General features: G+C 51.5%; 1 protein-coding gene across 3 annotated transcripts; it reads right to left on the reverse strand.

Annotated features, from left to right (window-relative positions):
• Positions 1-259: 259 nt before the first annotated feature.
• CD40 (CD40 molecule) lies at positions 260-10,772 on the reverse strand. 3 transcript variants are annotated; one of them, XM_032419904.1, is made up of 9 exons: positions 10,653-10,772; positions 7,502-7,577; positions 7,043-7,168; positions 6,617-6,763; positions 6,193-6,286; positions 3,557-3,618; positions 1,579-1,665; positions 1,414-1,442; positions 260-844 (listed from the first exon to the last, which is right to left on the reverse strand). In XM_032419904.1, the coding sequence occupies exons 1-9, from the start codon at positions 10,701-10,703 to the stop codon at positions 686-688; spliced, it is 831 nt and encodes a 276-aa protein (XP_032275795.1). In that variant the 5' UTR covers positions 10,704-10,772; the 3' UTR covers positions 260-685. The 3 variants fall into 3 exon arrangements, with proteins under 3 accessions (XP_032275795.1, XP_032275794.1, XP_032275796.1); XM_032419903.1 differs by having other exon boundaries at positions 1,567-1,665; XM_032419905.1 differs by lacking the exon at positions 1,579-1,665.
• Positions 10,773-11,188: the final 416 nt, after the last annotated feature.

The raw sequence follows: 11,188 nt of genomic DNA on the forward strand, positions 1-11,188 counted from the left end.
GGAAAAAAGTCAAATCTTCGTTTAACCCTTCCCAACCCTTCTTCCCCAACCCAGACATTGCAACGCTTGAAGCTGTGAGTTTTCCGTGTATCCTTCCAGAACACTTATACCTACATATACATTGGTATGTTATGTTTATACACGTACCCGTGGATGATATATCCTATTGTTTGGGGGTATGTGCTTTAAAAAAAAAAAAATGTTTCCATACCCATCATTCTGCAACCTGCTTTTTTTTTCCACGACAGTTTTTGAGATCCTGTTGCATAAATATATTACAATTTTATTTAGCCAGTCCCCTGCTGATGGACAGTTAAGTGGTGTCTAGTCTTCCACCGTCACAAACAACGCCGCAACGGATATTCGCGTATATGTCTTCGTGGGCTCCTAGAAACCACCACGATCATCTCTGGGCGCTGAACTGCTGGGTTGGAGGGTTTGGTGGATATTATTACTACATGGCCGCCAAAAAGTTTCGCCTCCATTTTTAAAAGCAAGTTGGGAGATGGCCTGGGCTCCGGGGCGGGGGTGGAAGATTCTCTGTCTCTGCACCCCAGGGGTGCGCGGGGGGGGGGAGTGCCCCGCCCCCTGACGCCCAGCGCAGCAGCCCCCGCGGCAGCTCCAGGCTCCCCAGGCTCCGCGGTCCCGTCTTCCCCTGCTGCCACAGTCCTGGGCACGCACTGCCTCACACTCGCTCCTGCACCGAGATGCGGCTCTCTTTGCCGTCCTCCTGGGTCACCGGCTGGCAGCCGTGTAAGGTCTCCTGCACCGGAGCAATGGACTGGGCGAGCACAGGATACACCAGGTCCTCCACGGAGTCCTCCACGGGGTCCTGACCCATAACCTTAGGGGAGCCGAGGCGTGAGGTTACACCCCCCCCCAACCGCCAACACCTCCAGTAGCCCTTCCCTCAGAAGGAGACCCCTCCCCCAAACACAAGCCCCTTCCCCTTTCCCAAAGGGAGGGTCAGTGCTGATTCAATGGGTGCCTCCTGCCCCCTGCTGGCCGAACAGAGAGTGTCAAGAAGCTTCCAGAGTGGGAGCCTGCGGATCCAAGGAGCTGCCCCTCCAGACCCCACCCAATGACCTGGCACCAAGGCCCCAGAGACATGGTTCCCCACGTATTAAAATGCCAGGAAACATCAGATCTTGCCAATGGTGCCGGGGCTGTTCTTGGGGCGGGGCGGGGGGGGGGGTGAGCTCCGGAGATGACAGAGGTTGGTGGTGGCAGGGAGGGAATGGGAAGAGCCCTCCCTGCAGCCCAGCACTGGCGGTAAGAGCAGCTACTTCTCCTGCCTTCCCGGGGACGACAGGGGCAGACCCTGAAGCAGTTCTCCTGCCACAGAGGCAACAAGGAGTCAGGCTTTCTTTCCAGCTTGCCAAAACCCTGAGCCGGTGCCCGGGGCTGACCTACCTTATTCTCTGGCTCCTTGGCCACTTTTCCTAGAGAGAGAGAGAGAGAGAGAGAGAGAGAAATGTGATGGGGAGTTGCTGAAGCCAGATCAGGAAACAGGTGGCCACTTCTTTACCTTCTCCTCCCTCCCTCCTTCCCTCATCGCCTCCCCACCTGGGGACTCACTGACACAGGCGGACACCAACAGGACAGCAAGCAGGATCCCCATCGTGATGGGGATCACCACCAAGGCTCTTATCCGAGGTGGGGGACCTGGAGAAATTAAGACTTCAATGATGGCTCCCCACCAGCGGCACTCCCCTACCCCCATGCCTAAGGCTGCTGCACCTTGCTGGACTCTAAAATCCTTCAGTGGTTGAGTTCATCTAAAATCCGACGATTCAAACAGGTGGCCCTGGGAGAACGTGGCTGGATGTGTTTAGTGTGACCAGCACATTAAAAAAGAATTCTTGAAATATTTGCCAACTTTTTAAAATTGGGAGATGGCATATTTAGAGTCAGGATATCTGGTTTCTCTTAGAAGTTCGGAAGATCCAGCCCCACCTGCCACCCCTTACCAGAACTGAGGAGTGGTAGCTGTCTCCACCGGCTGCCCACATGCCCCATCCCTCCCCACTCTCTGCCCAGCGCTGAGCTCCATCGGCATTTATGACTGCACTGTGGCCTTTGTTAAAGAAGCATGGAGGGAAAAGTAAAGTAATTCTTGGACCTAAGTCTCTATCCTAAATGGGAAAATGAAAGATGCATGGCAGGGACTAGGGGAAGGCAAGTGAAGCATTAACCTTGGGACAAAATCTAAGGGGACACCAAAAAAACCCAGTAATCAAGAAAAGTAATATCTTAATGTCGTGTTTTGAAAAATCATATCAATAAACTATAGCTTACAGGCCGGCTGCCTTTTTTTTTTTTTTTTTTTTTGAGATTCATTTATTTATCTGAGAGAGAGAGAGAGAGCACACAAGTGGGGGGAGGGGCAGAGGGAAATGAAGAGAATCTCAAGCAGACTCCCCACTGAATGGGGAGCCTGACACAGGACTCGATCTCACGACCCTGAGATCATGACCTGAGCCGAAACTGAGATCATGACTTTGAGCCAAAATCAGGAGTTAGACGCTTAACCGACTGAGCCACCCAGGTACCCCTGGCTGTCTGGTTTTTTTTTTTGAAGTTTTATTGGAACCAGGGCTGGGATTAGACTGAGGCAAGTGAGGAAGGGCTGGATCACGTTTTTATGTCAACTTTGATATTTTGTTCATTATGGGCTTTTTTATACATTAGCTTTGATTTTTTTTTAATGTATCAAATGTTATTTATCTTGATGACTGCGTTTTTCTCACACCCCCTTTAATACTGCATCCAAGGCAAGTGTCTCACTCTCCTCACTCCAGTCCCAGCCCTGCCAAGAGGAAAGTGAGTCTTAAAAAACAGAGAGGGGGCGCCTGGGTAGCTTAGTCGTTAGGCATCTGCCTTTGCCTCAGGTCATGATCCCAGGATCCTGGGATCGAGCCCTGCATCGGGCTCCCTGCTGGGCGGGAAGCCTGCTTCTCCCTCTCCCACTCCCCCTGCTTGTGTTCCCTCTACACTGTCTCTCTCTGTCAAAAAATAAGTAAAATCTTAAAAAAAAAAAAAAAAGAAAGAAAAAACAGAGAGAGTGTCTTAGTCTTAACCGTAGCTTTTCAACTCCTCAACATGACCTGCCTGGTCCCTGCAGTTATTTGAGTCTGTGATCTGTGCTGTAGGCCAACCCATCATTCTAAAATCAAAACCGAGGCCCTGAGAGAAACAGTGTCCCAACATGCTGGTGCTTGAAAGGCAGGGTGGCAGGACAGCATTGCTGGAACACCTTGAAAGTGCGAGAACCCGTGCCAGGCACTTCCCCCAAGCTGCTGAGGGAGCTGCTGTTATCATCCCATTTCACAGATGAAGAAACTGAGGATCAGAGTAGGGAAGTGACTTGCCCAGGCTCCACAGAGAAGTGGCAAAGCTGGAATGCCTCAACCCCCAAAACTGCCCTCTCCTCTCACTTCACCTGCTCTCCCTCTTCCCCCCTGCCCCCAGCCCGGTTGTCTCTGTGTGCCCCTGTGTTCCCTTTGAGCTCCCTGCCTCCCGAGCCTGCTGCCAGGGCCCATTCTCCAAGACTCACCACAGACAGCATCCGTCTTGTTAGTCCCCGCCTGAATCTCCATCAGGCCTTTGGTCTCGCAGCTGTGCACACAGATGTGCGTGCGTGCACGCGCGTGTGCACACACACACACGACACAGACACAGAGAGAGACAGAAAAAGACATGAAATCTCCCCAACCATAAGATTTCCAACCCCACAGGGAGACCGTCAAAACCAACAAGTTCAGGTTCACCGAGCACATATTGTGGGCAACCTCCTATGCTGGTTATTATGGGAATGACACAGACTCTGTTCTTACGGAACTCATGAGTTCAGAGAAAAAATTGTTGCACACCCTGAAGGAGGAATAATCAGAGAGTCTCTATAAAGTGCCATGCTTTGTCACATAGGCTGAAGTGAACTGGGAATCATTCAGAGAAGGGGAGACCAAGCCCACAATGGCTGGAAGAGACAGGTGATGAGTCAGTCTAAGGTAGGGCTTCTCAGCCTCAGCACTACTGACATTTGGGGCCACATAACTCTGTTGCAGGGCTGTTCTGTGCACCGTAGGATGCTAAGAATCACCCCTGGCTTCCACCCACTAGATCCCAGTAGCAGCCCCTCCCCAGTTGTGACAACCAAAATGTCTCCAAACATTGCCAGATGTCCCCTGGGGAGAAAAATTGCTCAATTGAGAACCTCTGGTTAAGGGTCATCCAGAAAGACTGTCCTAGAGAAGGGAGATTTGAGTGGCCTTGAAGGATGTAAATTTAGAGCAGCAATACATTCTAGCTGAAGCAGGACAACATGATTTGAGGGATTCAGTGGGGGGCATGCCAGATGGTGTGAGGGAACTAAGAAAAATTGGGCTTTAGGACCAGATCGCTGGTAATCAGCCATGAAGGTTTCAACCGGATCCAGCTGGTAAGTTGCATCAGCATCCAACCAGATGACCACACAGTGACAGGACTCGGGGCCAGAGAGCTCACAGGAGGAGAAATTACGGACAAGTGGACAGCCAGGAGGCCCATGCAGACATCTCAATATGGGATGATGAAGACGTGGTTCCAGGAGGAGTGGGGAGGAGTGGACAGAAGAAAACATCGCCAAGAAAAATACATCTAAAGTGGGGGGAAAAGGTGAGAAGCTACAAAGAAAGCATATATATAAGAGTGCTTAGGCATCTACAAGTCACTCCTATGTTTCTTTTCCTCATGCCTTGTGAGATGAAGGGCATTCCCATTTTCCAAATGAGAGCACTGGGGCTCAGAGGAGGGTCACACACTTATGTGGGATCATATTTTTTCTAAGCTGCACTGAGGCCAGAACCCAGGGCTCTGATTCTACTAACCCAGCTCCCCTGGGTATCATTCAACATCTATCCGTAAAGATTTATTGAGCACCTACTGTGCACCTGGCATTGTTCTAGGCATAAGGAATGCATCGTTGGAAGAAAAAAAAAAGCCAAGTCTCTACACTAAAGGAATTTGCAGTCTACTGGAGCAAGGCAGATAGGAACCAAATAACAAAGTACTGTATGGAATGCTAGTATTTGTGTCGAAAATACGTGTGTTTGCATGTGCGTGCATTTATTTGTTTGTACGTAGAATCTCTGGTAGGACACACAAGGAACAGAAGTTACCTCCAGGGAGTGGTGAAAGGAGACTTATCACCATAGGCCTCTTTGTGCCTTGTGTCCCACGAGCCTGTCTCACCCATTTTTTTAAATTAAATGTAGAAAGTTAATTGGGCACATGTTGAAGGGTATTCCAAGCAGGAGGGTTGGAGACAAGAGAACGAACAGTGTGTTGAGGGGATTGCAAGTAGCATGGGGGAAGAAGTCAGGAAATGGAGCTGGAAGGTTGGGGGCCCGTGCGAAGGAGTCTGGGTTTCGTCCTAAAGGCACAGAGAGCCAAGAAACATTTTAAATAGGGAGCACCATGATCTGAAACACACTGTAGAAAGCTCACTGTGGCAAGAGGGTGGGGGGAGAGAGCAGAGGCAGGGAGGCCGGGGAGGAGGCGAAGGCACTATCCAGACCACAGTGATGACCGTGAAGATACTGAGAAGGAATCCCAAAACATCTAGAAGGCCAGATGGACAGGACCTGGTGACTGATTTGGGAGGGACCATGGGACAAGTGCCCAGACCCATGGGAGTGTCTTCCCAGAGGGTGAGAGGGGCAGGCAAGTGAGCCCATTTGGCGCCTGTGGGTCACCTGCACGGAGGTGGACCGCCGGTGGTGGTATATGACTGTCGGACCCAGGAGACAGATCTAGACAGGAGCTGTTGTTTGGGAACCATGGATACAGATGAGATGCTCAGGGGAGGTGGGCAAAGTGACTGGGAAGTAGAGCCTAGAACTAAGGCCAAGGAAACTGGGTAGGAGGAGCAGAGGAGGGGTAGAAGGAAAGCAAGAGAGGCGTCACAGTGCCCCCAAGAAGGGAGTTTGGTGAAGACTGAGAGATCAGCAGCGTCTGTTACCACTGAGATAGAGCAGGCAAAAAAATGCTGAGAAGTGGCCTTTTTGGTCAGCCACGAGGACACTCTAGAAGTTCTCTAAGTGCACAAGTGCGTGGACATGGGGAGCAGGGGCTGAAGGACAGGGGGCCAGATAGAATGAAGTAGTCCTGCGCCCCTCTTAGGGCAGGAAACACAGAGATGGATCCTTGTACCTTGTCCAAGGGTGACACTTTTCCAAAGCAGATGACACATTGGAGAAGAAGCCGACGGGGCAGGGATCGCAAATGGTATCAGAAACCCCTGTAGCTGGAAGGGAGGAGGCAGCATTCGTCATCACAGTGGACCACCTGTCCGGCTCCCAAGGGAACGGGTGGACAGGCAGGGCAGGAAGAACTGCCTCTTTCAAGGGCTGTCCCCCAGCACAGAGCTTCCCCGGTGGAAGCCTCCTCCCCCACTGCCCTCCCAAGGCAGATACCCAGGGCTGGAGGCAGGATGAGAAGGGTTCCGTTTCCTGCTCACCAAGCAGAGATCCCAATGCAGGCGGGTCAAGGCTGAGTGCCCACTGCACAGCCCCTCACCCGGAGCCTCAGCTCCTCTCTCCTGCCTGCAGAGCTGACTCCCAGACAGGCCACGTACCGATCCACTTGACTCCCAGCCCAGGGGGGCACGGGCTGTGCAGGGTGCAGCTCTCGCAGGTGTTGCTGGCACAGTGGAGACCTTCATTGCAGGTGCAAGTGGTGTCTGTTTCTGAGGTGCCCTCCCTCTGGACCCGGAGCCCTAGGTCTGAACAGAGATGGCAGGAAGGATGGGGATGGGGACCCCTTAGCAGCCATGCTCGGGGGATCTGCTCCTCACACGTCCTGCTTTTATTTTCTGAGACCCTCTTCCAAGGAGGGATGGGGATCAAATTATTTAACAACCCGTACAACCCAGACTGCAACCAATCAGAACAGACACGGGCTATACAAAAAAAAAAAAAAAAAAAGCAATGGCTGCATTGTCAGGAATGAGCCAGACTATCAGCCTAGCTCCCGCGCACCCCTTCCCCAGCAGCCCACGCACTGGGATCGCAGTATTTGTGCTGGTGACAGTGTCTCTCTGAGTTCCAAGTGCCTAGGAATTCGCCTGTTTTGCAGCGAGTGCATTCTGTGTTGATGGTCTCTGTGCAGTCATTCACCAGTTTCTCTCCTGGAAAACATCGGGAAATGAGATGGCTCCCGCCAGCTCAATGAGTCAGACACTTATCAAAAACTGAGCAGGCTGGGGTTTAGGGCGGGGGGTTCAAAGATGACTGTCTCGGACCCTTCCAGACTTCATAAACTGGTGGGGGCCTTGGGAGAAACAGGAACCCTAGTGCTGGGTAGTGCAGAGAGGGAGCCCAGAACAGTCTGAGAGCAGGGCAGCGATGGGAAGAATCCCAGGGGTCATTTAAGACTCAAGTTGACAGCTGACACATAGGGTCTGCATCTGCCAGCAAACCAAGAAGGGTCCCACTATGGGGCCAGGGGGTTGGCGGCTCACCTGGCGGACACAAATTACAGCACTGACTGTTTATTAGGTATTGCTTTTCTCTGCATGCAGTGTGTTCTGGGTGGACCTAAAAACAGAATGGGATGATTTGAGGGGATCTTGAAATCTCTGCTGCAGCCTCTATGGCAGGATGGTGGAAATCAGCCAGGACAGAGGTTAGTACTGAAGTGAAGTCCAGAGCAGAAAAATGGAGCCTGCATATTATTTGGTGTGTTTGTTTTTAACTAAACTGCCAACTGATGTGATTATAAAAGGACCCAGAGGATCGGCCTGGCATTTCACAAAGTGATTGCGCTGGAACATCACAATATTCTCTGAACTAAACAGATCTGCTTTTGGCTTGACTCCTGAGTCCCTCCTCTTCCCAAAGACCCAGAATCACATGAGGGCTCCAGTATCTCCCCTGGAGTCCTGAGGCTGGCCGGCTTCAGCTGGTCCTAGTTCTGGCTGGGGCTATATTTAGCACTTGGTGGCTTCCTTCTATTCTTCTGTTGCCCACCCCTTTCCCCTCTCCAAACCCTCATCATCCGATCCTCTGATCATCCAACCCCTCCCTCATGAAATGCCAGGACTATGAAGCTGGAAGGATTAAAATCCAATGCGTTTGCTTTACAAATGGTTAGCCTAAGGACCAGGGAGGTGGGGCACTTGCCCAGGGTCACACAGCCATAGAATCTGATGAGAACTCAGGTCTCAATACTGCCCCCTCTCCATCAACTTAGGTCTTGCCTGGGCTATTTTTACTCCATCCAGGTACCACCCATGCTATTAATTACTTCTCATTAATTTAAATACATTGATTTTTAAATATAAACCTTATATCATTGCCATGAGAGAAGAGCCAGTATCACTTCTCATAAATAAAAGGTAACCCTAAAAACAAATTCAACAGAAGCGCAGCAATGTTATTAAAAACCCAGCTGGTCGCTCTGCTTGCTGACAGTCCTCCTCTCCAAGCCTGCTCTTGGTTTTTGTTTAAAAAGGAGGATTAGCAAGTGCTGGAGAGGTTTTAACTTTTATTCTAGCTCCAGAGACTTCCTCCATGAAAAAAAAAAAAATGAGAAGTATTTTAATAGAAGTGTAAAGTGAATTTCTGTTGTTTAGTTCTATATCCATGTGTTCCCTAAAATCATGCCACACTTCGGGAACAGCCAGTGAAAAGAGCACAGGCTTGAGAGTCAAACAGCTTAAGGCTCCAATCTTGCCTTTGTATCGCTCACTAGTTACTTTGTTGCTCTTAGCCTCAGTTTCCACATCTCTAAAATGGGAGTAGTGCCTACTCCACAGATAAGGTTGTGAAAATCAGAATGAATACAGGTATACAGCCTGGCCCAGTAGCTAGCACATAGTAGGGCTCATTTAAATGGCAGTTTTAATTATCATATATATGTGACTATCTGCTGGGATGACTAACACCCTGGGTTCTGCCTAATTGGTGGCTCTCATTCAGCTTGGGTGAGAAAATTACTTACAGAGAAGCATCTTATTCCAAATGGGGAAGGAAATATAAAGGTCTGTTGCTTCCACTACCACATCCTGTGAATGTTCTTCCTGCAACCCTGTGGACCTTCCCACCAGACTCCCAGAGCAACGAATGTCCCTTGTGCCATTTTCAAACCCACAAGAAATACAGCTCCTTCTCTGAAAGTTTGTCAATCCCCAGCTCCCACTCCATAGCTCCAGTCCTTCTGACACAAAGAAGCTCAGGACCAAGGCTTGGAGAGGCCGGCTCTGGAATCAGGCAGATGTGGATTTATATCCAGGTTCCACCTAGCTATGAGAACTTTGGCAAGCTATTTCCTCTCTCTGAGCCTCAGTTTGCTTATCTGTATAATGGGGGAGTTGAAAAAAATCAGACCAAGACTGCCTGTAAAGAATTTCGCTCAGAGCCTGACACATGGGAAGCTCTCACAAATAGCCCCTGCTATTTTTGCCCCCACCCAGTCTCTACCTGGAGCCAAAACTGGCAGTGTGCTCTTGAGAAGCCCAGATCACCCTTCATGCTACCTCCCCTGGCTCTTCCTCTAATCCCTCCTATAAGAGTCCTCCTCCTCCTCCCTCCAGCTCCACCTTCTTCCTGCCTCCTTTCTTCCTAAGAACCATTGCTTAGAGTGAAAATGAAAGTTCTGGGACCAAAGCAGCTTCCCCACTGACTCTTCCCCTGCTGCTGACTCCCCTCTCCAACCCCTCCATGGGTCTTTCCTACTCAGACTTCATGCCAGAAACTACAGCCCTTGAAAGTAGGGGGAGGCCAGAGGGGTTGGGATGAGAGGGTCAGGTACTTGGGGGATTCCCAGCCTCCAGAATGAGGAACTACAAAAATACATTTAAACAAAAAGTGAGTCAAGTGTGGGCTTCTGAAAATCCCGGAGACATGCTTGGTTGGGCATAACTGAGACTTTCTGGTGCCTGGAGAAACCCCGGCTGGTCTCCTAACCCTTTCTTGGGTCCCATGAACTATTCATCTCCCCCCAAGAGGTCTCCTATATCATCTTAAATTCGAGAGGCAGAGACACAGCCTTGGGTATTCCTCCTAGGTTGGATCACTCAGGATTTGGGGAGTGGGGGTGGGAGAGTTAAAAGCTCCTTGCCTTCTCAAAGAAGTACCTGGGCCCCTGCACCCACCCTTGTTCCCACAAGATGCCCTGGAAGAAGGCATCCCCAGGTGGCCAGGATATGATAACCACTCACAGAGGCTGGCATCTGTCCGCAATGGAAAAGGGACAGGAAACCGGCCAGACCCGCCTCTTCCCTTGCCCGGCCTCCCTCCTCGCCTCTGAAACCCATCACCAGTCTCCGTGCGGCCAGCCTCTAAAGCAAACCCAGACTGCAGCCTTTTGACCAAATAAAAGCTTGAGGCTCCCCAAATCCCAACGCCATCCACGCCATAGGTGCACGTTTTTTGCAGCGCCCCCACTATGCGCCCTCTGTGGGCTACCTGGGACCCCAACCTGGAAGGAGACAGAGGTAGCCTACCTCGTACAACCAGGACCCGGGGTACCTTACCCAGCTTCTCCACACACCTGTCTGTCCTCCCAAAATCAGCTAGGAAGGTCCCTTCCCCGAAATATTGCTTCTCTTCCCATTCCCCACTCTCAAATCCCCAAATCCCCTGTCGGGTCGGAGCAGAAACTCAACTCACGGCGGTCAACAAGGAGCCCCAGAAGAGACAGCGCAGAGGCAGAAGGACCATGGCGAGGTGAATACCAGGCGGCGGAGTAGGGGCGCGGAGACTGGGCCTCTAGTAACTCCCCCAGCCCGTGCCCCCCGCCCCGCCCAGGAAATGGGCGGGGTCTTCTGGGACCAATCGCGGTCAGTTTCCTTGGGCGGGGCGGAGCTCCTGACGACTCCTCGCACCCGGATTTCCCCTGGACATTCCTAGGAGTCTAATTCTCCCGGGAGTTTGGGGACGCGCTTTTGGCGCGGGGGAGGGCGCGTGGTCCCAAAAAGAGTACTTCCTCCTCGCGCCTGGGGCTCAGAGGCCAAGCTGAAGAGGGCGGGGCGCTAGCAGTCTTCCCGGAGAGCTAAAGGAGAGGAGACACCCACGTGCTGTGAAGACGTCCCAGGGACCCCCCCTACGGTTCTCCCCCGCAGCCTCCGGGAATTCCGGCAGAACCGAAAGTGTCCGCACCGCGGATGGAGAGGCCTGAGGAAGTTCCCCCCATCCCTGAAAACGGG

The sequence above is a fragment of the Phoca vitulina genome, unplaced genomic scaffold (genome assembly GCF_004348235.1).
Source record: "Phoca vitulina isolate PV1807 unplaced genomic scaffold, GSC_HSeal_1.0 scaffold22, whole genome shotgun sequence".
NCBI classification, from domain to species: domain Eukaryota; kingdom Metazoa; phylum Chordata; class Mammalia; order Carnivora; family Phocidae; genus Phoca; species Phoca vitulina.

Coding starts and splice junctions, on each gene's coding strand:
- CD40 (XM_032419903.1), bottom strand. CDS start 10,703: ATGGTCCTTCTGCCTCTGCGCTGTCTCTTCTGGGGCTCCTTGTTGACC. Junction 6,287..6,616: donor GCTGGGAGTCAAGTGGATCG/GTACGTGGCCTG, acceptor CCTCCCTTCCAG/CTACAGGGGTTTCTGATACC. Junction 845..1,413: donor CCAAGGAGCCAGAGAATAAG/GTAGGTCAGCCC, acceptor GGCTCCCCTAAG/GTTATGGGTCAGGACCCCGT.